Source organism: Chinchilla lanigera, unplaced genomic scaffold, assembly GCF_000276665.1.
Source record: "Chinchilla lanigera isolate Chin_1 unplaced genomic scaffold, ChiLan1.0 scaffold00013, whole genome shotgun sequence".
Classification (NCBI taxonomy): Eukaryota; Metazoa; Chordata; class Mammalia; order Rodentia; family Chinchillidae; genus Chinchilla; species Chinchilla lanigera.
The window spans coordinates 32,803,417-32,829,530 of record NW_004955414.1 but is presented as its reverse complement, the minus strand read 5'-3'; the positions used below and the strand labels follow the sequence as shown (position 1 = coordinate 32,829,530).

At 38.5% G+C, this 26,114-nt stretch overlaps 1 protein-coding gene across 3 annotated transcripts; it reads left to right on the top strand.

Moving 5' to 3' along the window:
* The first annotated feature begins 848 nt into the window (after positions 1–848).
* Positions 849–26,114, top strand: Tph1 (tryptophan hydroxylase 1). Of its 3 annotated transcripts, none has more exons than XM_005380396.2 (12): positions 849–868; positions 1,251–1,424; positions 5,353–5,489; positions 10,394–10,577; positions 12,705–12,805; positions 16,604–16,671; positions 16,819–17,015; positions 19,133–19,268; positions 20,220–20,346; positions 22,881–22,976; positions 24,025–24,158; positions 25,621–26,114. In XM_005380396.2, exons 3-12 carry the CDS (start codon positions 5,373–5,375, stop codon positions 25,793–25,795), a joined length of 1,335 nt encoding a protein of 444 aa, XP_005380453.1. In that variant the 5' UTR covers positions 849–868; positions 1,251–1,424; positions 5,353–5,372; the 3' UTR covers positions 25,796–26,114. The 3 variants fall into 3 exon arrangements, with proteins under 3 accessions (XP_005380453.1, XP_013367207.1, XP_013367208.1); XM_013511753.1 differs by having other exon boundaries at positions 853–868; positions 1,222–1,424; XM_013511754.1 differs by lacking the exon at positions 849–868 and adding an exon at positions 1,030–1,102 and having other exon boundaries at positions 1,222–1,424.

Genomic DNA, 26,114 nt, shown 5'->3' with positions numbered 1-26,114 from the left:
CAGTATAACAACTATTTACATAGCATTTACGTTGTAGTAGGTATGCTAAGTAATCTAAAGATGATTTAAAGTATAGGGGAGGGTTTGCACCATTTATAGGCAATGCTGTGTAAGGAACAACCCTGCATTTGGTACCCATGGTGATCCTGGAGCCAGTACCCGCAGGACACAGGGATGATTATATAGTCCCTTGGAACGGATCTAAACAGTGCTCAGCCAATAAATAACCTGTTCCAAATATCTGGCTTCTGGGTCTTGTTCATACAGCATGCAACATGACTTTCCGGTTAGTACAGCGTGGTCACTAATTACAAGGGTACTTACTGAGCAGTTCCCTTCTAAAAAGCTGAGATTGCTCTGCCTAAAGGAATAAGAACAGCACCAAGAGAGCGGTGAGGCCAGGCCAGGCCGTCAACCCACGAGCTCGGAGATGTTGGTGGGGAAGGGAGCAAGGGGTGGAGGTCCCCGCTATGGTCCCCAAGCCTGGAGGGGCCGTCCCAGCCTGCAGGAGGTCCTTAGATCAGTAACAGATGTAATCTTGGTCTGGAGGGAAGTTCTAACTCATTGTTTAACATTAGTCAGACTTCTGTGGATAAGGACGGCCTGACGGACATTAGCTTAATTAAAACGTCAGTAAAGTTGCACTCAGGCGTTAGACGGGCGCTGGGTCAGGGCGCCGTCTGAGCGCGAGGGCGTCGGCGGCGCCCGGGCTCCCCTCGGCCCCGCCCCGCCCCGCGCCGCTCCTCGCTTCTCACTGGCCCCCGCCAGCCGCTCCGGGTGCCCATTGGCCGCCCCGGCGCCCGCGGCTTCTATAAGGGGCGAGAGCGCAGGTACTCAGGCGAACCTGGTTTGCAGCCAGCGGCATCGGGTGAGTCGGGATGTCTCTCCTGCGGGGGTCCGGGGTCACTGTCGAGGTTAAGGGGAGCTTATGTGCCGCGAGGCAGGGGGCAGAGACCTTGGGAGGTTAATACCCACCAGGAGCTGGGCCTGGTGGACCACAGCGGTACCCCTGTGGGTCTTTGGAGAGAAAAGACACTACTTTTGTGTCAGAAAAGGGTCTTCACCAGCTCTCTTATTTCACCTTCCCAACAAATCCTGTGAGGTGGGTAATCTCTTGCACTTTGTGGTTGGGGAATCGGGTTCAGAGAAACCCAACGTGTGTGACTGATAGCACCTTAGCATAAACAGGCAATGTCTGTCTTCTTTCTCTTTCCATCAAAGGCCAGCATCTTTTTTCCTTCTTCCATAAGTGAACCCTCTGTCAGACAGCTCCAAAGAAACGGAAGTCTCAGATGCAAAGCCTCTCAGCATCACATCGACCCTCGCTACCGCCATCCTTCCCAACAGGACTAAGAGCCTGGTACAAGGCTGCAATCGACAAAGACACACTGGTCCTTGAAGTTCAGATCTAGTGAATAGTCCAGGTAAGATTCACCCGGATTAAATACAACTGTTTGATATTCAGAGATTGGAAATTAACTGCTCATTGATGTTCTGCTCTGGTTACCCTGGGGAGAAAAAGAATAGAACTGAAGTTTCTAACCCAGTAAAAGTTTGCTGCCGGTCAGTTGTTAAAGAAAGGTGAAATTCCAGCTGTAACTATTTCTATGAAGTTACAATCTGCCCTTACATATTTTATCACTGAAGTCCATTTTTACATGTATTATTATTATCATATTAGATTACCTCCAGGCAGGGATGTATTTTTTATTTCCCTTTGCTTTCCCAGTACCTTTGTTTGCTAAAATAATGTTTTTACGGGTAGTGGCTACTTTTTTATTTCGTCTCTACTTCCCGTCCTCAGTCCCGTTTAGAAAAGAAAATCAAGATTCATTAGGAGATTCCCCCTGAACCAGTCCTTGCAGCTTTTAGTTTGGTTCTAAAAGACTTTGGGTGTTTTTTTTTTCCCCTATATGAGATAAATTCAAATTTTATTTGTTATTGATTAATCTAAGGGAAGAAAAGACTTGGTTGGTATACAAACCTGCTGAGGGCTGATGACCTGACATCTTTCTTAGTCTGTCTTCCTTATTTTCAAAGGTGTGTTGCTCACCCTGGTGCATCTCTGGGAAGGAAACGGCGTAGGACAATGAGAAAAGCCAAAGTACCAGTTAGCACTGGCTGATCAGGGTGTTGCTATAAAAAGAAAATACGTACTTCCTGATGAGACACAGATTCAAATTAATGTGACCCATTAGTCATTTTGCAGCCTTTTATTTACCAGGGTAGTACTGTAAGGTTTTCCCTCGGAAGAGTGGGAGAGTGTAGAAGGTGGAAGGGAGAAAACAAAAGTGGAAAATATTAAGGTTCTGAAAAGAGCTTGGAGGTCATTGAATGAAGGAAAAATGAGCTGATGCCTCATTAGCTCTGTCAACCAGGCAAAGTTATGGCCAAATTTTAGGAAAGATCAAGGCTCTGTAAGCTTAGCTTAAAGAATTTATTTTTATTTTGGTTTGGGTGGCGACAGAAGGAATAGGAAAGGGGTTTTCTTCTAGTTCTTAGCAAAGGTTCCTTTTGAGAACTCTTCTTAAGAATAAGAATGTTTCAAAATCTTAGTATAATAGGTCATTGTCTCTAAATAAATCAGAATAATATAAATGCCTTAGATATAATGAGTAATGTGTCCATCACCCTGTGATCTCAGGGTCCTTCTGTTCTGTCCATTCATACTTACTGGGAAGGCTGCCTCTCTCAGGGCCCCTATAGAAGTCTATAAATTCCTCAGAGGCAGATTGCCTTCTATTTTTTAGTCTTTTCTGCCCTAACAGTAATGATGGTGGTGTTCCTGTGAATGTGCCTAGGTTAAAATTCATTCATTTTACCATTAGTCATTATTTGGACCAGAGGAGAATCCACATTATTGTGAAGTTTAACTGGCCATTTAGTTTTTGTTTTGTTTGAAGACAGGGTCTCACTATGTAGTTCAGGCTGGCCTTGACTCATTATGTAGCCCCTGCATTGCCCATATGAGCCTTCTGAAGTATCTGACTCCACTTACCTTGCCTATGTGATCTCTCACTGTTCTGTAGTAGTCACCTTCTCTTTTGTCTTTCACCTCCATATCTACTCCTCCTCTCCCTCTTTCTTTAAGACATTATTGAAACATCCTCAAAACGGCTTCTCGGAACAGATACCAGAATAATTAATGTAGTCACTGCTATCCTGAACTATGACTGTTCTTGTTCTTCTGTGTTGTTATACCACTGTGGCCCACCAGACTTCAATTCCCTGAGAGTAAGGGTGATGTTTTCAATCAGTATTTCATTCATTCAGTGACATCTGTCCACTGACTCTTACATGCAGGGACAGTACTTGGTACTGGGGATACAGATGCTGGGGAAAAGCAATGTGATTCCTCCTCCCATGTAGCACAGGCTGCTTGGAGGGGCAGACAGAGTCCAGTCTCCATCAAAACAGAGTTATAACTGCCCCTGTGACTGTTGGTATGAATGGCAGGCATATGGTTCTGTGATAACCAACACTGAGGGGAGTTGACTTGGACAGGTCAGGACACTGTCATCGCCATATCTGCTCTGAGTGATGAGCTACAAGTTGGGATCAGTGAAAGAGAACAGGTGAAGGACCATGGAGTCAGCTATAGCATTTTAAATTGTTACAAGTTAATTCCATTAAAACTACAACATGAAATAGGCAATTGTATTGATCAGTTTTCCACTGTTGGAACAAAACACCAGACATTCATATCTTAAAGGAGGAGAGGTTTCTTTGGTTCATGGTTTAGCAGGTTTCAGTCCATGACTGGCTGGCTCCAGGCAGAAACATCATGGTGGAAGCGTGTGGTGGAGCAAAGCTGCTTCCATCATGGCAGCTGGAAAGCAGGGCACAGGGAAGAGTGGCAGGGAGAGAGATGTATCTTCCAAGGCCTGCCTCCGTTAGCTCACCTTCTCCAATTGGGCCCCACTTCCTATAGCGCATTCGGCCATAGTGATTAAACCTCTGATGATTATAGCACCCCCCCATGACCCAGTCATCTCTCTATGAATTTCTTAATTCAGCCAAGTTGACAATTAAGATTAATTGGCACAACCACTATGAAGGATTAATAACTAAATGAAAACTAATAAAACTAAATAAAAAATGAAATCCTCAATGTGTTGCTTCCATTTATCCAAATTTTATTTCTCAAGTGTGATTCTTAATTGAAAGTCACCAATGTAAAGGTATTGTACCCTACTTTTTACCCCTACAGTATCCTCCCCCTTGTTGTCCTTTCTAACATGCAGCTAAATTTGTAACCATGTAGCACTTGTAGGCCCATATTTGAAAGGCTTCAGGGCCTATGGATGAGGGAATTCCTTTTGGGGTTTTTTTTTTTTTTTGTTGTTTGTTTGTTTTTTTCCAGTACCAGGAATCAAACTCACTACCTTGCTCTTGCCAGGGAGGGAATTCTTTTGACAGAAAGGAATGACAACATGGTGATACTAGAGTTCTGATCAGCAGTTGCCCTTGTAGCTTACATGTATCCATAGCTGTTCAGTTTGCAAAAGAAATAGAAGGCCTTGCCCTTGCTCTCAAGGAGCTTGCAACCTTGTTAGGAGACAATAAGGAGCAAAACATTTGGGGAAGCCATTCAAAACCCAGTATAAGGAAGTGCTCAAGTTGTGATGAGGGAAGCAGGGGAGAAAGAGATGATAAAAAGATTAAGATGTGATGTATATGTGTATTGACTCCTCACGAGAATGTGATCATTATGTACTGCAAACATGTACCAATAAAAAATAAAATTAAAAAAGCTGTGATAGGAGGGGAGGTAGGATTTCCTAGAGGAAGAGCACTGAATGTCTGGCTACCAGGAAGATGGCAAGAAGCTAGTGGGTCTGAGTCATGGCCTGAAAGAGTGATTGGATTACAAAAATTACTAGAAAACTACTAATTTGTATTGTATGTCTGGTACATGGTAGGCCCTGTGCTAGGCAAGCTGTTAACTTATTTTGGTCTCATTACAGACTTACAAAACACATCTGAGTCAGATGTGGTGGTAAACATGACTGTAGTTGAGCTCTCTGTTAGGCTAAGGCAGGAGGATTGCAAGTGTGTGCTCTGCCTGGGAAACTTAGGGAGATCCTTTCTCAAACAGAAACAGAAAGGGCCAGGGGTGTAGCTCAGTGTGAAGCCCTGGATTCACTCTCTAACACCAAACCAAACCAAACCAAACCAAACCAAACCAAACCAAACCAAACCAAACCAAACCAAACCACACTGAACCCAACCCAACCCAATTGTAGGTAAGGAAATGGAGGCTTGGAGAGTTCCGTGTGCCCCAAGTTATGGGGTGCTCTCAGTGCTACCCAACTTCATTGTTAGCCTACTGTCTATATTTTCATTCTTTAGAGGATCACTCCAGATTCATCATGATTGAAGACAACAAGGAGAACAAAGAGTATTCCTTGGAAAGGGGAAGAGCAACTCTCATATTTTCCTTAAAGAATGAAGTTGGAGGACTTATAAGAGCACTGAAAATTTTCCAGGTGAGCGTTCTTCATACATCTGCATAAAACTGTTCTAGGGATGAGTGCCACACAGGTATGTTTAAAATCCAAAGGATTGTAAATTCTTCTGGTAGGTTATAGGAATTTCTTAAGAGCTTATGTTTTTAAAATACTACTCAATTCTAACAAGTTGGTCAAGAGATTTAGACAATTCCTGGTAGAGTAGAAACAGCTAATAATCAAATGGAGGGAGGATATTCACTTCATAGATTTCAGAGAAGAAAATTTTATTTTACTTAAAGTATTAAAATGAATGATATACTTAATCCTATATATTAATTATTTGATGATATTTAATGGAATATTAAAATATTAAACAATATTTTTCTGATGACAGAGATTCTATAATTACACTCTTCTGCTATTAGAGTTTCAATGTATTTAGTCTTCAAATATACCCTCAGTGTACTTAAAGATAAATGGAGGATAAATTGGTCTGTATAATGTAGGCAAACTATCTGGTAATATGTATTTGTGACTCTTAAAACGTTCATATTTTCTGACCCAGTAATTCCATTTTCATGGTCTGTTTTAAGAAAATATGTTGTTCCAGCAGAACATGAATGTTTACTGAGTACTTCCTATGTGCCAGGTGCTGTGCTAGATACTAAGGATGTGGAGCTGAACAAAGTGAGCACAGTGCCTGCCCTCAAAGAGTATATAATCCAGTGGTGAAGATATCAGACAAATAGAGTATTTAAAGAGGCACATATGTATAAAGTGCCTCAAAAGTACAAGGTGACAGAACTGAGCGGGGGGACCTAAGCTAGTTTGAGGGCTCAGGGACACAAAAGATTCATTTGTAGGAACTGAAAATTATCACAAACTGCTTGTCCTGAGGTAGGGGATAGGTTGAATTATGCTGCTAGAACACTGCGGTTCTAGTTAAGCTTGTGGGCCCTACCAGCAGAGCAGCTGAGTTCCCAGCCTTTCTGTCACTTATTAGCTGGGTGGTCATAGGTGAATTAATGAACCTCTTTCCTTTTCCCCATAAAATGAGAGAAGCCCTAGCTACCCTACAGTGTCATCGTAAGAACTAATAGAATTAATATATTTAAGATGCTTATGATAGTACCAAGTAAATGAACAATAGAAGTTAAGCATGTTTAAAAATCAAGTTTAATCTGTCTGACATACTATTATATCGCTATTTGAAAATAATAATGCAAAGAATTAAAAAACTTACATATACAAATAATCTAGGAGAGTCTGGGATGCAAAATATCAGACTTGTTACCATCCTCAGGTCCATTCTCTAGAGGAAACTTTTAAAAAACTATTCCTTTTCTTTAGCTCATTGGTGGTGTATTATAAAATGTAAATATTGCTCTCATATCTCTCTGATTATGAATTTTACATGACATTTGTTTGTTCCTTATAAACAGTGATATTAATAGTGTCTTTCTTTCTTTCCCTTTCCTCTCCAGATTTGATAATTATGTTACTTTTAGTGTGTTGACTACCTTTGGGTTTTAAAATAATTTACCTATTTCCTTCTCCCCTCAGCTTTCATTTTTATTTTATTGTTATTCTATAAAATAGAATATTTTATATTCTAAAGTACACATAAAATAAGACAGTGTGCATATCAAACATATTACAGCAGGTGTCTACCAGACGAGAGAGATTGAGGTTGGAACAATAAAATAAGACAGGAAGAGACTGCATAAATCAGTGGAGGCAGTGCACAATTTATTTATTGTTATTTCATTTTTATTTTATTGTTATTCAAAGGATATTTGTGCATGGTTTAGAAAGCCAACCCATACTGTAAAACTTACCAAGAAAACAGCAACCTTCTGCTCCATCTATCTTCATTCCTAAGATTTGTTTAATTTTTTTGATAACCATAGGTGCAGAGGGTCGAGTTAATCATACTCATTAAATCACATGTGCAGAGGCTGGGGATTTAGCTCAGCGGCACAGCGCCTGCCTGGCAAGTGCAAGGTCGTGAGTTCAAGTCCCAGTACCAGAAAAAAAAAAAAAACCAGAAAAACTAAATCAATGTGCACTGCCTCCATGGATTTATGCAGTCTCTTCCTGTCTTATTATATTGTTCCAATCTCAGTCTCTCTCTTCTGATAGACACCTGCTGTAATATGTTTGATATGTACACTGTCTTATTTTATGTGTACTTTAGAATATAAAATATTTATGTGTGCATATAGTATTAGTAACATATATAAATGTTATGGTGCTGTAGACATTTTTCCTGTTCAACTCTGTGTTTTTGCAACTCACCCATACTGCCGCAGGTACACCTCTTTCATTCTTTTGACTGCTGCCTGGGGTTCTAGAGAACATCCTTCCACTTTACTTACTTTCAATCTAAAGGAAGCAGTCATTTTAAGCTCTTTAAATTATTTTGCTAAGGGCTGGCAATATAGCTCAGTGGCACAAGCGCCTACCTGGCAAGTGCAAGGTCCTGAGTTTGATTCCTGGTACCGCTCTCCCCTCCAAAAAAATTATTTTGCTAATATTTTACCCACACTTGTTTTGCTTCTATTTCTTGTTTGTTTTCAATTGTAAGTGTTACCTACTGATTACTTCAATGGAAGTAAAGGTCTAGATTTCTTTATGCAGCTCCCTTTTCAGATGCCTCCTTAACTTCCCTCCTCTCATTGCGCAAGGCACTTGAGAAATTTTCTTAATGTTCTTATGCCCCGTTTTTGTCTATGTCAAGGTTTAGTGTTTTCATTAAGCTTACATAAATATTGTTTGAAGAAGAACTGCGTTGTCCACTATTATGATGCCTCCCTTCTTGTACATCGGGATTGCAGCATACTGTTTGAAGATAGGCTTGAATTCCAGTTTTGACAGCTATTAGCTGTGTGCCTTTGGGCTAACTGCCTAACCTCATGTGCTTCTGTTTCTGTAATTAAAATAACTTATGGGTAATGTCTCACTTATGATTCCTACTTTATCTGGATTTTCTTGACTATATCTTTCTTCCAAATCAACTTAGAAATTATTTAATCACATTTCCTCACCAAAACCCATTGAGATTCTGGTGGTGTTCAGCTTATGTATTAATTTAGGAAGAATTAATTTTTCATCTTTTTCCCAATACGTAGGGCTTAGCTTTGTATATACTCATCATCATTTAGAAAATATTTATGAATATATTACTGTAGAAAACCCATAAGGAATAGATGAAATGAAGTTCTCCTTTACTCCTAACCAGTTCCACTCTATTTTGTAACTGGCTTTTTCCTACTAATTTTATGATGAATTCTATGCACCTTGATAAACTCTGCCTATTCCAGTGTCCTAACATCCCCTGATACTCTTCTTTCTCAGCTCATCCCTCTCTTTGCTTGTATAGTTTCTTCCATTCAGAATCCCTCCTTCTTTCCTTCTTCCTATTCTATCTGTCCTTTAAGATTTATTTCAACTCCCAGCTTTTCCATGAAACTTTCTGTTCTCTTTAATTGATGACATTTTTTTTTCTCTTTGCTGAACACCCCTGCATCTGAACATACACTACTTGTATTTTCTTTGCCTTTCTCATATTGACCAACTAAACTATAGATCCTTTGTCTGTCCTGCCCTCCTTTTTACTCTTTGCAGCACTTACCTAACTGCAAAACTGTTTACTAAGTTATTCTAGGATGAGCTGGTTAGTGTTGGAGATTATCTTCTCTAATGCTCATATTTTAGGTGAAAAACTGTTGGGTGATTGGTTCTCATGTTTCATTATTATGTCCCTGGTTCTTTTTTCTCAGTACCTGTTACGGTTTTTATCTAGATGTCCCTGCAAAGCCTCATTCAGTCATAGCTAGGGCTTTTTGGAGGTGGTTGGGTCTAGGGTGTGTCGTTCTGGGATTAAGTGTGTGGTGCTGGGGTTAACTGTGTGATTCTTGGGTTAAGTGTGTGGTGCTGGGGTTAAGGGTGCCCCACCCTGGGTGTGAGTGCTCCCCATCCTAACGGCAGGTAGTCTAAGTGGAATATAAGGGACAGAAAGAGGGTTGCTGCTGTCGCTTGCTGCTTCACTGCCTTGCTGCCTTCTGCCTGCCCCGCTTTGCTGTGGACTGTTCCTCCTGTGTGTCCCTTTGCTATAACTTCCTGCCTTGGAGCCATCTGAGTATGGACTGAAACATCTACAAATTGTGAGCCCAAATAAATCTTTCTAGCTTTTAACTTCGGGCGTTGGGCATTTTGTCTTAGCAACAAGAAAAGTAACCAAGATAGTTCCTAAACTGGTAGGAGAACATACTCTCCTCCCCCGCGTCTGTGTGTATGGTACCCACAGCTCAGGTGGCAGTGGAAAAGGATTGGAAGAAGCAGTCTGGCTCAGCTCGCTACAAAGTTTATGGGTATTAAGTACTCTGTATTCATGCTGTTCATTTCATTTTATTGAATGTACTTTTGCAGAGGAAACTTTATTTCACAAGGAGGAACAATATCACTTTCTGCAAACTAATTTTATTTGTGAGGATTTTCCAAAAATTCTTTTTATCCAGGAGACCTGGTGCTTTGATTTGAATTCCAATTACTTCTCACTATCTGGAAAACCTCTAGTAGGTGTTACATTTTTGGCCTTTAAGGAGTATGATGGATTTTGCAGACTTTTATTGCACAGTACATAATATTTGAGGGGAAATTATTTTGCTGTTGGCAGATCTAAAAACATCCTTTTCCCCTTTGGGTTATTATAATATGTGTGAAATTGGATTTTTTTGTTTTTGTTTTTGTCTTTTTTTTTTGGTTTTTCTCTGGTACCGGGAACCGAACTCACGACCTTGCGCTTGCCAGGCAGGCGCTTTGCCGCTGAGCTAAATCCCCAGCCCCTGAAATTGGATTTTGATGGTAATGAAAATGATTTTCTCAAAGACTATGCATATTTCAGACAGTTACATGTATTACCTCCCTCTGGTACACAGGAGAAGCATGTGAACCTGTTACATATTGAGTCCCGAAAATCAAAGAGAAGAAATTCAGAATTTGAGATTTTTATTGACTGTGATATCAACAGAGAGCAACTGAATGATATTTTTCATCTGCTAAAGTCTCATGCTAATGTTCTTTCTGTGAACCCACCAGATAATTTTACCGTGAAGGAAGATGGTAAGTTTGAAAAGTGAAAATGCTACTTAGAAGATTAAGTACCTATGTAAGTCCAATCTTACGTTCATCTTGAAGACATGAAGATAAAAATAAAACACTGTCTTTTCAAAGTTCTTATGATCCAGTAGTGAAGGAAACATGAAGTATTATTTTTCAAAATACTAAAGAAAAATTATAAAGCAACATTCAGTTAAGGGTGAGAACCTGGTGTGGTGGCTCATGCCTATAATCCCAGCCAGCACTCGGGAGGCTGAGGCAGGATGATCACTGTGAGTTTGAGGCTAGCATCAGCTACAAAGTGAGTTCAAGGCCAGCCTGAAGTGCATAGTGAAACCCTGTCTTAAAAAAACAAAAAAAAAAAAAAAAAAAAAAGGGTGAGAAAAGTGAAAAGGAAACCTTGAGTATAAGGAAGAGTCAAATGGTTACAAATTAATTACCTTGGAATTATTGAATCATCAAGCATTTCTTGATTCCACAGACCTTCAGTTCACACTCCCTGAGCTCTCAGTAACTCTCTCAGTTCTTAGCATCTATTGAATGAATATTTAAATTTATTGAGAACGTTGACAAAGTCTGACAACTGTGAGGTGAAATACATTATGCACAACATTCCCGCCAAAAGCAAGAGAAAGCAGCAAAGCCTTCTAAGGTTTCGGATACTCAGCAAAGATGGGGTTGAAGATCTCCATTAGTGACAACAATCCTTGTAGTTTATTCGAGACACAAGGACAAATAGATAATTCAGCTACATTTTATATATGGTCCTCAATCTGCAATAATCTCTTCAGATTATGTCACATTATCTGGAGTATAATCAGGGCTAATATTTACCTGTGGTATATTTGTACAGTTGTATAATTATTAAAATATTGGTATACTTCCACTTTGGCTGTCAGGGAGCTGGTTTCCTGAATTGCTTCCCATCATACTTGAAGCCTCCGTTGCTCCAGATTTCCACCTAGAACCCTCTTGCCCACTGTTAACAAAGAAGGGCTACACCTGGTGGAGTGGGAGTCATGCACTTGGCTGGTGTCTATTTTGCGTGATCAGCTCCCTTGTTGTATTTGTTGCTAAATCTCTTGACTATCCCTCCTGGATAAAGGAGAGCAATGCACTGGAGCAAGCATTAAGTTCTAGTCCTCTTTTTTTCCACTGAAAATGGAAACAAGTTAGCTTGGGTAGATTACTTTACCTCTCTGGAGTTTGGTTACCTCATCTATAACATCCAGAGTTTTGTTGATGGCTAGCTGATTCAGTTGACATTTAGAGAATGCCAACACATGTTAGATATTTCTACTAAGAACTAAAAATACAAAATATACAGTCCCTACCCTAAGTCATTCCCAGTCATGTGAGAAAGACAGATATAATAAAGCACAGTAAAAATGTCTAGAGCTGCAAACATGGTGTCACAAAAACCTAGAGAAAATTGTCTCTTCCTACAGAAGAGATAATTTCTTTACAGAATGAGAAGGTCTTATTAGATTTGGGACTTCAAGGATGAGGAAGATGTTCTCAGGAAGACAGAAAGGTGGGGTGGGGTGGGGGAGTGGGACAGGTATTCCAGGTAGAAGAAGAACATACGCAAAATCCCAGAGTCTCATGCCTATCAGAGGAATGGTGAGATGAAGGTGGCAAAGACATTAATGAATTTCTAAGATTTCTTATCAACAAAAATAGATATTCAGAGTTCTTATTAAACCTGCACCTTGGTTTGTAAAGTTGTACATCATTATTCTGCTTTTGTAGGATAGCTAAATATGTGGCATAAAACATTTTAAAAACTTTTGGTCTGTAGTAAAGTACAGCACCTCTCCCACACTTGAGAAATCAATCTGAAGACTCAAAAATGTTTTAAAGCTAAACAATTTTCAATACAATTTAAAAATTCTTAGAATTAGAGTGGATTACTTAACTTATATAAATGTTGCTTCCATATACCAGCTAAAAATCTCATCCAAATGTTAATACAATAATTATTCAGAACTAATCACAATTAATTATTATAATAAGTATCAATAATAATTTCAGAAATTATTAAGAAATAATAATTTCTTAATTTCTTCTTTGTTAGTGTCTTATTTAATGTCATCTTTTCAACATTTAGTGGGTTTTTGTATTTGACAGGTATGGAAACTGTTCCTTGGTTTCCAAAGAAGATCTCTGACCTAGACTTGTGTGCTACCAGAGTTCTGATGTATGGGTCTGAACTTGATGCAGATCATCCTGTAAGTGTTTCTTTAATAAATGGCTTAATGAAAATCATTCAAAGCAAACTAAAAATTAAAGGCAACTTTTTAAATAAAGTATGTTTTCTAGACTAAATAGTATTTTCTTTTAATCTAGAGCTCAGAAAATGTTAGGCTTCCACACTGTTGGAATTGAGACTAACTGCTTGAAAACCGTGTAATATCATTGGCTCCAAAACATCTGCACCCCCATGCAAGCATTGATATTTATTCCAAGTGTTATACAGTTTTTTAGTGTCTATAGTTAGTTCTTATTAAAATGAGTATTAGTTATTGGAAAGCAGAATAAAGAGAAAGATTTTCTATCTATGTTGCCCAGAATGATTTTCTATCCATGTTGCCCAGGTTGATCAGGCAGTTGATGAACTAGGAAGTTGTTTCTTTGGAAAACTGTACAGTACAGAAAAGATCTGGAGAAGTAGTCAACCTAGAGCATTAGTAAATCCAGAGCATTAGACTTGCTTATGGAAGATTGAGGTTCCTGAAAGGGGAGGAGAGGAGAGAGTACAATTAATGCAGTTTCACAGACCAGGGCTTTAATCTAGCTTCTCCCACTCATTCCCTCTGTGAATGTGACCTTATACTGCTCGAGACAGCTTCCAGATGATTCACCCAATATTTTATAATCTTATTGAGTAAATTTTGCAACGAAATGCAGTACTTTCCCTCAAGGAACTTCTTAGTCTAGTTGAAAACCTGGAGTACACATATATAAACATATGGAGATAAAATGTAAAAAATGTGTGAAATGACATTAATTCATTGCTTTAAAGAATACACAAAAGAGCAAACACTCCTAGTTAAAGAGATCAGAGAGAGGCAGAATTTCAACTGGACTTTTCACCTGGGCTTTCAGAGATTCCATGAGGTAAGTGATGGAGAAATAGGACAACGAGGTGGGGAACAATATGAGCAGAGATTCAGGGGAGAGAAATCAGGAACATGTTTACAAAGGGGTTAGTACATCAGTTTTACTGCTCTACTACCAAATTCTGGCGATTTTCACCTCCTATTCCTCAAATTTCTTCCTGATTTATCTCCACTTCCACATCCCTTAACTGGTTTTCCTGTCTGCAGCCTTTCCATCTCCAGACCCATCCTCATAGTCACTAGAATGATCTAAAATCTCAATGTGACCACTGTCTCTCTTCTCTCCTAACAGTCACCAGTGGCTCCTAGGAATATACCTGAGAGAATTAAAAACATATGTTCAAAAATCTGTGTGCAAATGTTCCCATTAGTATTAGTCCTAATAGCAAAGGAGTAGAAAGAACCCAAATATCCATCAAGCAATAAATGGATAAAGTATTGTGTATCCCTACAATAGAATAGTATTGGCCATAAAAAGACACGGAATTCTGATACATGCTACAACATGGATGAACCTCCAGAAAAGCTGGTCACAGAAGGCTTCATATTATTTGACTCTTTTTATATCACTCCTTTCTGGAGTGTCCAGAATAGGCAAATTCATAGAAACAGAAAATAGATAACTGTGTTCTGGGGGCTGAGATTGGAAAAAAATGGGTGTGTGTGAATGCTAATAAGTGTAATTTTTTTTTGGAGTGACAAAAGTTTTCTGAAATTAGAAAGTAGGGAGAGTTGTTAATTTCTTTGAAAGTACTGATGAATGTTTTTTTAAATTAAAATATAGTTCATTGAAGGTAACAGTGTTTATATTGTTTGATCAATCTTTCATGCCTGTATCTGATAATCTGAGCAACTACTTTGAAGATAACAATATGCAATATAATGAGCATTGTTAATTTCCTACCATCTTGTTTTGAAATTCTGTGTTATTTTTACTGCTTTTTTATTATATTTAAAATAAAAAATGAAAAAACAAAATGTATTTATTTTTGCTCTTTTTTATTTTATTTTAGTTTATTAGGAAATGGGTGTGGTATATAATGTTTACATTCCTTGTGGGCAATGGTGCGGGTGCATACCACATCTCAATTCCTTTTTTCATCCCCTTTCCCTTCCCTCCTTCTCATTTCTGCCTATCTCTTGATCCCCTTCCATTTTTTGGTACACGTTTGCAGTGCATACTGATTACATTCTTTGTGTGGCACTGGTACATACATATCTCAGTTCCTTTTGTTCATCCCCTATCCCTCCCCTTCCCTCTGTCTCTTGATCCCCTTCCCCTTTGAGAAAGACCTATCTCCCTGCTTTCTATTATCTATCTTTTATTTTGCTCTTTATTTTAACTCTGGGTTTCTCATATAAGAGAAGCCATATAGTATTAAGCTTGTCTGTCTGATTTATTTCACTTAACATTATGGTCTCAGGTGCATCCATTTTCCTACAAATGACTCAGTGTTTTCTCTTACAGCAGAGTAGCATATTCCATTGTGTGTAAATGCCACATTTTCTTTATCCATTCTTGTTGATAGTCGTATAGGCTGCTTCCAGGATTTAGCTGTTATGAATTGGGCTGCTATAACATGGGTATATGTGTATCACTATAATATGATGTTTTAACTCTTTTGGAAGCGGTCCAAAATGTCATTTTATGGCATGTGAATTATATCTCAATAAAATTGTTACTTAAAAAAAAATCCATCAGTGTAATCCCATGTCCAAGGTTAAAATCCAAGGTCTATATCAGATCTGTAACCTCCAGGCCCCTAACTACCCTCCAAGCACACCCCACCCACCCTCCAAGCTCCATGAGCTTTGGGGTTCTTGTATCTTCTTAGGCACAACATGCTGTTTTTCATCTCTGTGCTGTTGTTGATGCTGCTGTGTTTGTCCTCTTCTGTCTAACGATCTGCACTCCCCTTCTGAGGCTTAGCTCAGGAGTCACCACTGGGGCAGCCTTTCCTGAGCATCCTGTCCTGTTTTGCACTCTGGGTTATGAGGGCCTCTTTTCAGTTTTCATGGCATTCTGTGAACAGCTGTGAAATCTGCTAAGGTGCGTTCATGCTTATAGAATAACTGGCTCGTGTAAATTCCTTGAAGCCCCAATTAAGCTTTGTTCATTTTTATTTCTCCAGGGTTTTTAGCACAGGGCCAGCTGCATAGTGGGGACTCACAAAATGTGTTGAGATGAGACCCATTCTCTCTTTTCAGAATCCTCCTCTTTCCTGTTATTTTGCACTGTTGGCTATCTGTTTGTAGACTTGGACTTTTGATTCCTTATTCTACTTTTTTCTTAAATATTTTTCAAAAATATCAATTCTAACAACTGTTTCTTCTGTTTTTGTATTACTGCCACTATTTGGTTCTACATTTTGTGGCAAAATTAAGGCTAGATTCAGTTGTCATTATTTTCAATTTTATTAATTACTATTATTAGTATTGCTATATTTTATGGGGTTGGAGATCAAACCCAGGGCCTCAGATGTGCTAGGCAAGGGCTCTTCCACTGAGCTATAACCCCAGCCCTAATTTTATTATTAATTGCTACCACAGGTATCTATAACTAAAGATGCGATTGAATGATTAAAGAAAAAAATACAAAAACTCACCCTTGGACAGGGCCATCTATTTAACTAGGGCGGTGCTTTCCCTATTCTTCAAACTGTCCTTGTAGTCACTATAGTATCTTTATATATATTTACTTTTGTAACCAGCAGAGTGTAAAGCTGTTATATAACATTGACTTCAAAATAAAAAAAGATCATAAGCCTCAAACAACACTTGCTCATAGTAACAATTATGTAGTCCTATAATATAATATGTCCAGTAAAAACAATGAAATGTTTCCTAAATATCACCTTTCAAATATTTTTTAGTGTGAATATTTAAAAACTTATGTTTCATTATCAGGGCTTCAAAGACAATGTGTACCGTAAAAGACGAAAGTATTTTGCAGAGTTGGCTATGAACTATAAACAGTAAGTATATTATAGGTGGTAAAATATCCAACCTTGAGATCATTAAATAAATCAACAGAGCAAATTGTGTTAATTTTGTAAGTAGAAAGTCGATGCTACTGGGCCCTGACTACTAATTCAGAATAATTCCTCCCTTTCTCCCCTTAGCGGAGACCCCATTCCCAAGGTTGAATTTACTGAAGAAGAGATTAATACCTGGGGCACCGTTTTCCGAGAGCTCAACAAACTCTACCCAACCCATGCCTGCAAAGAGTACCTCAAAAACTTACCTTTGCTTTCTAAATATTGTGGCTATCGGGAAGATAATATTCCACAACTGGAAGATGTCTCAAACTTTTTAAAAGGTATCAAGCTAATTGATTTTTGTAAGGAGAGTGTTGAACTGTCTTGATCATGACAGCGTGTTTAGCGGAGGAATAACATCTAGTTATGTAGGAGTTGAGAACTTTCTTGCACCGTGTCCTGGTGTGTTGCAGTCTGGATTTGGCTCTGCGTTGGAAGAGAGCTAATCATAATCTGGAGCAAGAGGGGAGCAAAGTGATCAGAGCTGTAAGGGAATTTTGAAAATTTATCAATAGTACAATTTGAAAGGTGTTGAAGGTAGCATTTTAGGAGACATTCATTGAATATTTGAAAGCCATTGTACGCAGTAGAGGTAATTGTATTGGGTAGGGATTGTAAGCTTCCACACAAAGTGGAGAGTATCTGGTTAAATGAAAATGTGAGAGGCTCCTGAGGCTAGTCAGCTGCCCATCCGCAGAGGTGCCCTGCAAAATGCCACCCCCACTGTCAAAGCTATGGTACAGGGAATCCAGGCATCTTATGGAAGAAGGGTGGCCTAGAGGCACTCTGAAGCTCCTGTCTGCATTAAGATTCTATAGTTTTCATAAGAAAGATGTGCAAATAGAAGCATAAACAAAGGGGAAATTTATTCAACAAGTTTATCACAAAAAATTTATTCTTCTAATTTTTCAAACTCATTTGGTCCAGGCCTCTTTACTTTTTCTAGCTATGGAAAGTAAAATGAGCAGTGATCTCCAGGGTCAAATGGAATTTATGAAAAATTATCTGCTGTTATTGCAGAAGATTGGAGACCTTAGTATAAAAAAGAAGTTATGTTTTTGACTGAAAGGGTTTGCTTTCTTTTTGTTCTCTTTCTTCGCTTCTTTTTAGTTTCTCTTCATCTTGGTTGAAGTTACCCTTGAACAATGAGAGTTAAGGTGTTGAATGGACAAAAATCTAGGTGTCTATTCAACACCTTAACTTTCATTATTCAAAAACTACATACAAAACTAAAAATAACTGAACAAGAAAGGGCAGTATTTTTTTTTCTACATGGGAAGAAATATTATTAGTGGTTGCTACAAAAACTAGGCTTTTAAAACATAGTACAATGCGCATGACCTTAGTTAGGCTTACATAGTTTGGCAACTCTGTGCTACAGGAGCTTTTGTAAAATCAAATTTGCAAGAGATTTGGAGGCTAAGATACAAAATGAAAGCTGTTATCTGGAACCTGGGCTGGCTGCAGAATATGTTTGCTGAAGGTGTTTCAAGGGCAGGTATCAAAGAGAAATACCAAAATTAAAAGACAACTCAAAGAAAACATCAGGTAGAAGATATAATACTTATACTTCCAAATGTGGAAGCCATTAGGCGCATGTGGTTGTTTAAATTCTAAATAATTAAAATGAACTGAAGTTAAAATGTCAGTTCCTCAGTTACACTAGCCACACGTTAAGTGTTTGGTAGCTACGTATGGCTAGTGGCTGCCTTACTGGACAGCATAGAACACAACATTTCTATCACTGTGGGAAGTTCTTGGACAGCGCTTTGCTTCTCAGAATGGGACCATCCCGTGACAAGGCACCAGGGTGGGATGGATGGAGTACCACGGTTGTGAGAGTTTGACGTGAAGGACAAGACTGGTGCTTACGCAGGTCCTCCAAGTCACTGACATCTAGTGGCAGATGCATTCCGCAGTATGTACAGCTTGCTAGCTGGGGAATGGCAGGATACTATCCAGTGTAGACAAAACAAAGAATCTGCCAAAGACAGTACTAGCTAAAAATGGCATTGATTAAAAAATAGTTCTGATCTAAAATAATTGGTCTTTTTACTGAGTATTTGTAAAAAGAAAGTGAGCGTAAGGAGACTGCAAGGTGCAAGACTAGGAGACTGGGCTCTCTGCTTACCTTTATTATTTACTGTGTGTCCTCAAGCGCATTATTGTCTCCGAGCTGTCACAATATGAAGAAAATCTTTAGCTCGTGCTGTATACATAGAAGGAGATGTGATTTGTAAAAGGTCTAACTCGTTGCCTGGCCACAATATGTGCTTCATAGTGATTGTTTCCCCTTAACACATACGATAAATTTTAGTTTCCATGTCCTCTATCAAAGTCTGTACATGTAATGAAGCTTTTTTGTTTGTTTTTTTTTTTTTTTCCCTCTGCCTTACAGAGCGCACAGGGTTTTCCATCCGTCCTGTGGCTGGCTACTTATCACCAAGAGATTTCCTATCAGGTTTAGCCTTTCGAGTTTTTCACTGCACTCAATATGTGAGACACAGTTCAGATCCCCTCTATACCCCAGAGCCGTAAGTTACATGTCAGTCATTCATTCATCAAGCGGTTATTTATCATAATGGTGTCGGGCTGGGAAGGTAGCTCAGTGGCACAGTGCCTGCCTAGCAATGGCAAAGTCCTGAGTTTGATTCCCAGTACCAAAAAAAAAAAAAAATTACAATAATGGTATCCACTTCATGTTTTTTTTAAAGAATTAAATGAATTAACACATGTGAACCATTTAGAACAGTATCTGCCTCATAGTATATGTCCCAACAATAAGGCATTATTTGTATTATTAATCAACAGCCCATTCAGTGCCAGGTGCTCATATAGCTCAAACTTCAATGGGGAATATGAATAATAAATAACTATATATAAAAATAACTATATATAGTTATATATTATATTATATATAACTATATATAACAAATATACCTATACATATAACTATATATTATATTATATTTTATATAACAATATATATAATATATATATATATATATATATATATATATATATATGTCAGAGGTGCGTGCCATGATGAAAAACAAAGCTGAAAAAGGGGATGCAGATGTGTATGTGGGTGTCACTGTTATGTGAAGGGTGATCAGAAAGGGCCTTGCTGAGAAAGTGACATTTGAATAGGGGCCTGATTGGGGTGGGGCCTGGGGCATGGGCATGTCTTTGGATATCTGACATATAAGTGTGTGCCTGGGGCCGGGGATATAGCTCAGTGGCATAAGTACCTGCTTGGCAAGCGCAAGGTCCTGAGTTTGATTCCCGGTACCAAAAAAAAAAGTGTGTGTCTGTAAGTGGCCAAGATTTTGAACCTCAATCATTTCTTTATTTGGTTAGTGTCCTCTGGGATTCATTACTACCTGATCAGCTAGAGTAAGCATGAGGTTGGGTTTTGATTTGATTGAACGATTATGCATTTATGCTAAGCATCACAGTATGACAAACTTGTTCCTCTATTTCAGAGATACCTGCCATGAACTCTTAGGTCATGTTCCACTCTTGGCTGAACCAAGTTTTGCTCAATTCTCCCAAGAAATTGGTCTGGCTTCGCTTGGAGCTTCAGAGGAGACTGTTCAAAAGCTGGCAACGGTATAAATCTGGGAAAAGCCATATAGTGCAGTAATTCTTGGCTGGGTACAAAGTATGAGTATTTGTGTAGTTTAAAATTTCATATCAAAGGCAACAGTTAGAAAAGTTGTCTTACATTTAACTTAATTAAAATAAGATGTATGATTGCAAGGGTCCTCAAAAAGAAATATGAGCTTTAAAAAATAGAGAAATTTTAATGCTACTAGTTTGTAGACTTTCTGTTTTCCAATGAAAGTGATAAGCTCCAGAAAGTTATGCTAAAAACATTTTGAGCTCTAGGTACAGAACACTGTTCTGGAAACAGAAAGATGACTTAAGTTTTGGTTCCTGTCTTTAAGAAGCTTATATACTACCTGAGGATTCAGTCATATTCAAATGGGATAAAGACTATAGGGCAGTTTGGGAGTGCAGAGAATTTTGGGGGAAGTTTTCACAGAAAAGGGACCTCTGTACTAACTGATGGAAGTGAATACTGTAGTATTCTCATGTTCCAAGAAAGGAAGGAAGAACATCTGAGGACGAGGGTATACAAGGAAAAACCAGGAGGTACTAGGTGAGCCCGGGGAGTGACAAGAAAGTGGATGTGGGGTGAAATAGGTTGGCTGATTGCTTTTTAAATTATGATTTGGGGGTCCTGAGGGCTTCCGAGATTTTTCACAGGGTCCTTGAGGTTAAAATCACAGATAAGTAAAAGATCCAGTCAAATGGAAAATGGGTTTTTAGCATAACAGATGGAGTTCATTGACAGAGTTCTGATCCACATTGTCCCTGAACTTTAAGAAACTCCTATGTGTTGAACGCTGGTATATTTCAAAGAAGAATATCTACATTTATCTGAAAAGGCTATTAAAATGCGCTACCCTTTTCCAGCTACATAACTGTGTGAAGCCAAATTTTCTTCATATCCTGTAACCAAAACAACATATTGCAGCAGGTTAAATACAGAAGCAGACACAACAATCCATCTGTCTTCTGGACAGACATAAAATAATGTCTAATCAGACATTTAAAAGATGTGTAATAATGTTGTTAATTTGCCTGATTTAGTCATTCCACATTGTGTACCCAGTATTTATACATGATTATACTTTGTCAAAAGAATTAAAATACAAAAGAGATGTTAATGATGTAAAGCAATGCTACTTCTATAAAAATGGCTTTTATAAGAATGTTTTTTATTTTACCATAAAATGGGTGTACTATATTAACAACTAATTAATATTTAAATTTTTCAGTTTTAATTTTTAATATGGTTAATATAGCTAGCTATAGCTTACACACACAAAAAAAGATTCTGGTAGTCCTCAGTAATTTTTAATTGTGTCTAAGAATCTTCAGAACAAGTTTGAGAGGTGCTGGTTAGAATGAGGCCAAACTCTGGAAAGACTTGTGATCCAGGTTGGGATTCTTGGGCTTTATTCTGGAGGTACTTTGTTTTGTTTTGTTTTTATTTTAAAAATAAAAGGAGGAAAATATTAACAGACAGACAACCTTTTACAAAATAGCAAAAGAACAGTACAGACAATACAGAGTTACAAACAAACTGGTAGGAAATTAACAATGCTTCTTGTATTACACATTGATATCTTCAAAGTGGTTTCTCATGAAAACAGATAGAGACATGCAATACTGATCAATCAAGGACTCATTGACAGTTTCTTTCAGCAAAGAAATAGAAGACAGTAGAACAGCTATGTTAACTATCCTCTATACACATACATACAAAATTTTTCCTTCTTTCCTTTCTTTTTTCCCACATCCCAGTTGCCCTTTACCCTTGAGTACTTTCCTATCATTTCACAATGTCTATCATACCTCCTAGTTTAAATTAAGTCTTTCAGGTTTTACACTAGTGAGACAATGCAGTGCTTGCACATGCAGGTCTGATTTATTTCACTTATGAGTGTGATCTCTAGTTGTGCCCATTTACCTATAAAGCCCTCCAGTTTATCTTTCTTTATAGCTGAGTAATATTCCATTATATAAAAGTACCATAATTTTCTTATCCAATCCTCGGTGGATGGACTTTTGGGTTGTTTCCACAATTTAGCAATTACACATTATGCTGCTATGAACATAGGTGCACATATATCACTGTGATATGATGTTTTTAGACTTTCTGGGAAAATACCCAGAAGGAGAATAGCTGGGTTGAATGGGACCTCTAGACCTAGTTTTCTGAGGAATCTCCAAACTGATTTCCACAGTGATTTCACCAGTCTGCATTCCCACCAGCAGTGGAGAAGGGTTCCTATTTCTTCACAGCCTCGCCAGCATTTGTTATTGGTTGATTTCTTAATGCTAGCCATTCTTACTGGGGTAAGGTGGAATCTCAGTGTTGTTTTAAGTTGCATTTCTTGAATGACTAATGATGTTGAACATTTTCTCATGTACTTGTTTGCCATTTGTATTTCCTTATCTGAGAAGTGTGCTAAAATTTTTTCAGGAGGTACTTTGGATCAGTGACTAAGAGTTGAAATTTGTTTTACACGGAATCATAGGGGATGTGAACTAATACTGATGTCTTTTTGCAGTGCTACTTTTTCACTGTGGAGTTTGGTTTGTGTAAGCAAGACGGGCAGCTAAGAGTCTTTGGTGCTGGCTTACTTTCTTCTATCAGTGAACTCAAAGTAAGAGCTTTAAATTTTTGCACATAACTTATCCACCTAATATAATGGCTATGACCTGAAGTAGTTTTTGTATTTGAACATGAGCCTCCTATGGAAAATACTTGGGGTGACAGTAAATGTTACTTTTAAAATTTTTTATTAGTACATGTTTGCAATGCATAATGATTACACTCTTCATGGGGAGCTGGCACATATACATAACATATCTTAATTCTTTCAGAAACGTTACTTAAAGACATTTTTCTTGGGGCCTAGCTGTAGGTGGGTCCCTGGGGGCGTGACCTGGAAGGGTACCCTTGTTCCTGGCTCCTCCCTCCTCCCCGCTTCTTAGCTGCCATGGGCCGAGCACCTTTTTCTCCATGTGCCTCTGCCTTGCCGTTTCTGTTTTGGAGCAAGCTGATAATGTACTAAAACTGTGAGCCAAAATAAACATTTCTTCCTTTAAAAAAAAGAAAGATTTTTCTCTATTTTCCAAGTTTTCTGAATACACACAATCTTCTAAACAAAAATGTTTTTGAAGCTTTTGCTTACAAAGACTTGCTGGTACTTCACCAGTTAATCATATCTGGGGCACTAGTAATAACTTCTGTACTTGCTGGGGATTTATTTGAGATTTGCTATTTACCCAGTGAATGAATGAACTTGTTTGTTGAGTAATGTCTGTGAGACACTGTCCAAGGTACTGTTTTGCTATCAAGGAGCCTGCCACCTAGTGGTAAGTATAAGTAAAGTATAGGAATAACTATACTCTTGGGTAGAAAGCAGGTGCCGCAATGCAGGAATAAGTAAATTTCCCGAGTGCCTCTGACATGAAGAAAAGAGTTAGGGTAAAGCCACAGAGATGATCTTGGGGCTTTTGTGAAGAATAGCAAGCCATTTTTTTTTGTTGAAGTAGAACGTAGATTAAATAGAGATGTAGGAAAGAAGCTTGAGGTTGTAGGTTGGAGCCCCTGGATAAGTAATAAGTGTAGAAGTGTACTACTCTGGCAGTTGTGTGATCTATGAAAATAGATAATATTCCCTGACCCACTGACTCTTTGTCCTCTAGCATGCACTTTCTGGACATGCCAAAGTAAAGCCCTTTGATCCCAAGATTACCTGCAAACAAGAATGTCTTATCACAACATTTCAAGATGTCTATTTTGTATCTGAAAGCTTTGAAGATGCAAAGGAGAAAATGAGGTAAAGCACATATTCTTCATTTTCTTCTGGAATAGTTAGGTCTAGCAATGGTAACAACCAGATGAGTTGAGAAATTGCTTTCTTCCCATTCCTTTCCATCAGAAAATTTAAGTTTAGTATTAAAAAAAGACTACATACACATTACAATTATAATATACACATTATAAAAAAAGACTATATACAAAAAGACTATATAACAATATGGAAAGTGACAAGAACCTAGAAGAGATGCAGATGAAAGATTATTCTGCATTTTATTCAAGAACAATTCATTTCAGCTGAGGGAACAGGGAAAGCTTAGCGGCATGTGAGAGATAGGTAGTATTTTAGATATGTTAAATTTTAGGCTGATAGTATTTTAAACTATTAATCAGCTAAGTATGTGATTAAGAAAGTAAGGGGGATATTGGAGGCAGACACACTTTTGAGGAGATTCTTGCAATACTTCTGGAGAAAATAAAAGCTTGAACTAAGATAGAGGTAGCAGGGAAAGGAAAGACTTCCTAAGCAGAATCAGCAAAACAATATTTGATGGAGGAGAGCCATGAGGTCACATAGTGAGGACAGGGATAGAAAGAGGTTGAAGACATGCTCTTTCATCTTCCAGAGATTTACTGTAGTTGGGGAGGTAGGCTTGCATAGAATAGAGTAATGATACCAGCAAGGCTTTCTCTGGCACATGTGGCACCTTTGTGCAAATCAGAAGTGGTCCCTTCTGGGTCAACCAGATGGACTGCAACCTGGATTTCATCCCTTACTTATATACAGTTATCCTGAGCTGCACAATTATCCCTAGGGGTCCTGAACATGATTTTCCTTGGAGTATTAAATGGAGGTTCAAATGGTGACTCGATAAAGGAGGCAGAACTTTGATGCTTGAAAGGGTAGAGGAGAGGAGGGTAGAGGATACCACTCTAAGTGGAAAGAAAATATGTTTTCTGGAGGCAGTGTTGTTCATGGCTCCTTGTGTGTATGTATATAGGTATATTTACAGTTACGTATGGCACAGCTGTGGAGTCTGTTAGTATGTGGCCAAGTTCCATTATGTATTCGTAAAGCTACTGTGGAAGGTATCCTTAGTGTAGTCAAGAGCTGTCTAGGGCTAGGGGGAGTAGCTCTGTGGTAGAGTGCTTGCCTGGCTTGTGTGAGGTTCAGGACTCAATTTCCAGCATTGCAGAAAAAGTGCATGAAATGCACACAGTAATACATTATTAAGAAAGGTATCTACAGGACCTTTCACTATTAATGTCAAGGTAGATGTATCAGTGCTACTTCAGGTTTTCCACCTGTTGGGTTCCAGGGGCTCTCTGCACATGCAGTAAGGAAATAGATCAGAATGTTGCACACATATCTAATAAAGATTTGTCTTTTGTCTCATATGTGAAATAGGTCTTCCGTCATTTGTTTTCATCAATGCTCCATCCTCAGAAATTGATGATCTCTTCTTTGTTTTCTTAAATAGAGAATTCACCAAAATAATCAAGCGTCCATTTGGGGTGAAGTATAATCCGTATACTCAGAGTGTTCAGATCCTGAAAGATGCCAAGAGCATAACCAGTGCCATGAGTGAGCTGCGGCATGACCTTGATGTCGTCAGTGATGCCCTCACTAAGGTCAGCAGGCAGCTGAGTATGTGACAGTCACCAGTCCTAATCCAGAAGGCGTTCGAGCACCAATGCAGAGCCTGTGGACCCACTGTTACTTTTCCTGAAGACCTGATTCTGAAGGGACAGGAGCTTCTGTCTGAACAATATTCTCTAATCTCACCCCTTAATGAATCACTGGTCTCTGAAAATGTGTAAAATGTGTACCTGGATACTCTATTCACCAGCTTTTTTTTTTTTTTTTTTTGATGTTTGCTTTTTGGTAACTGCTGTAGTGAAATATAATTTATATACGAGAAAATTCACTGACTATTTTTTTTTGAGACCAGGTCTTGTTATGTACCCTAGGCTG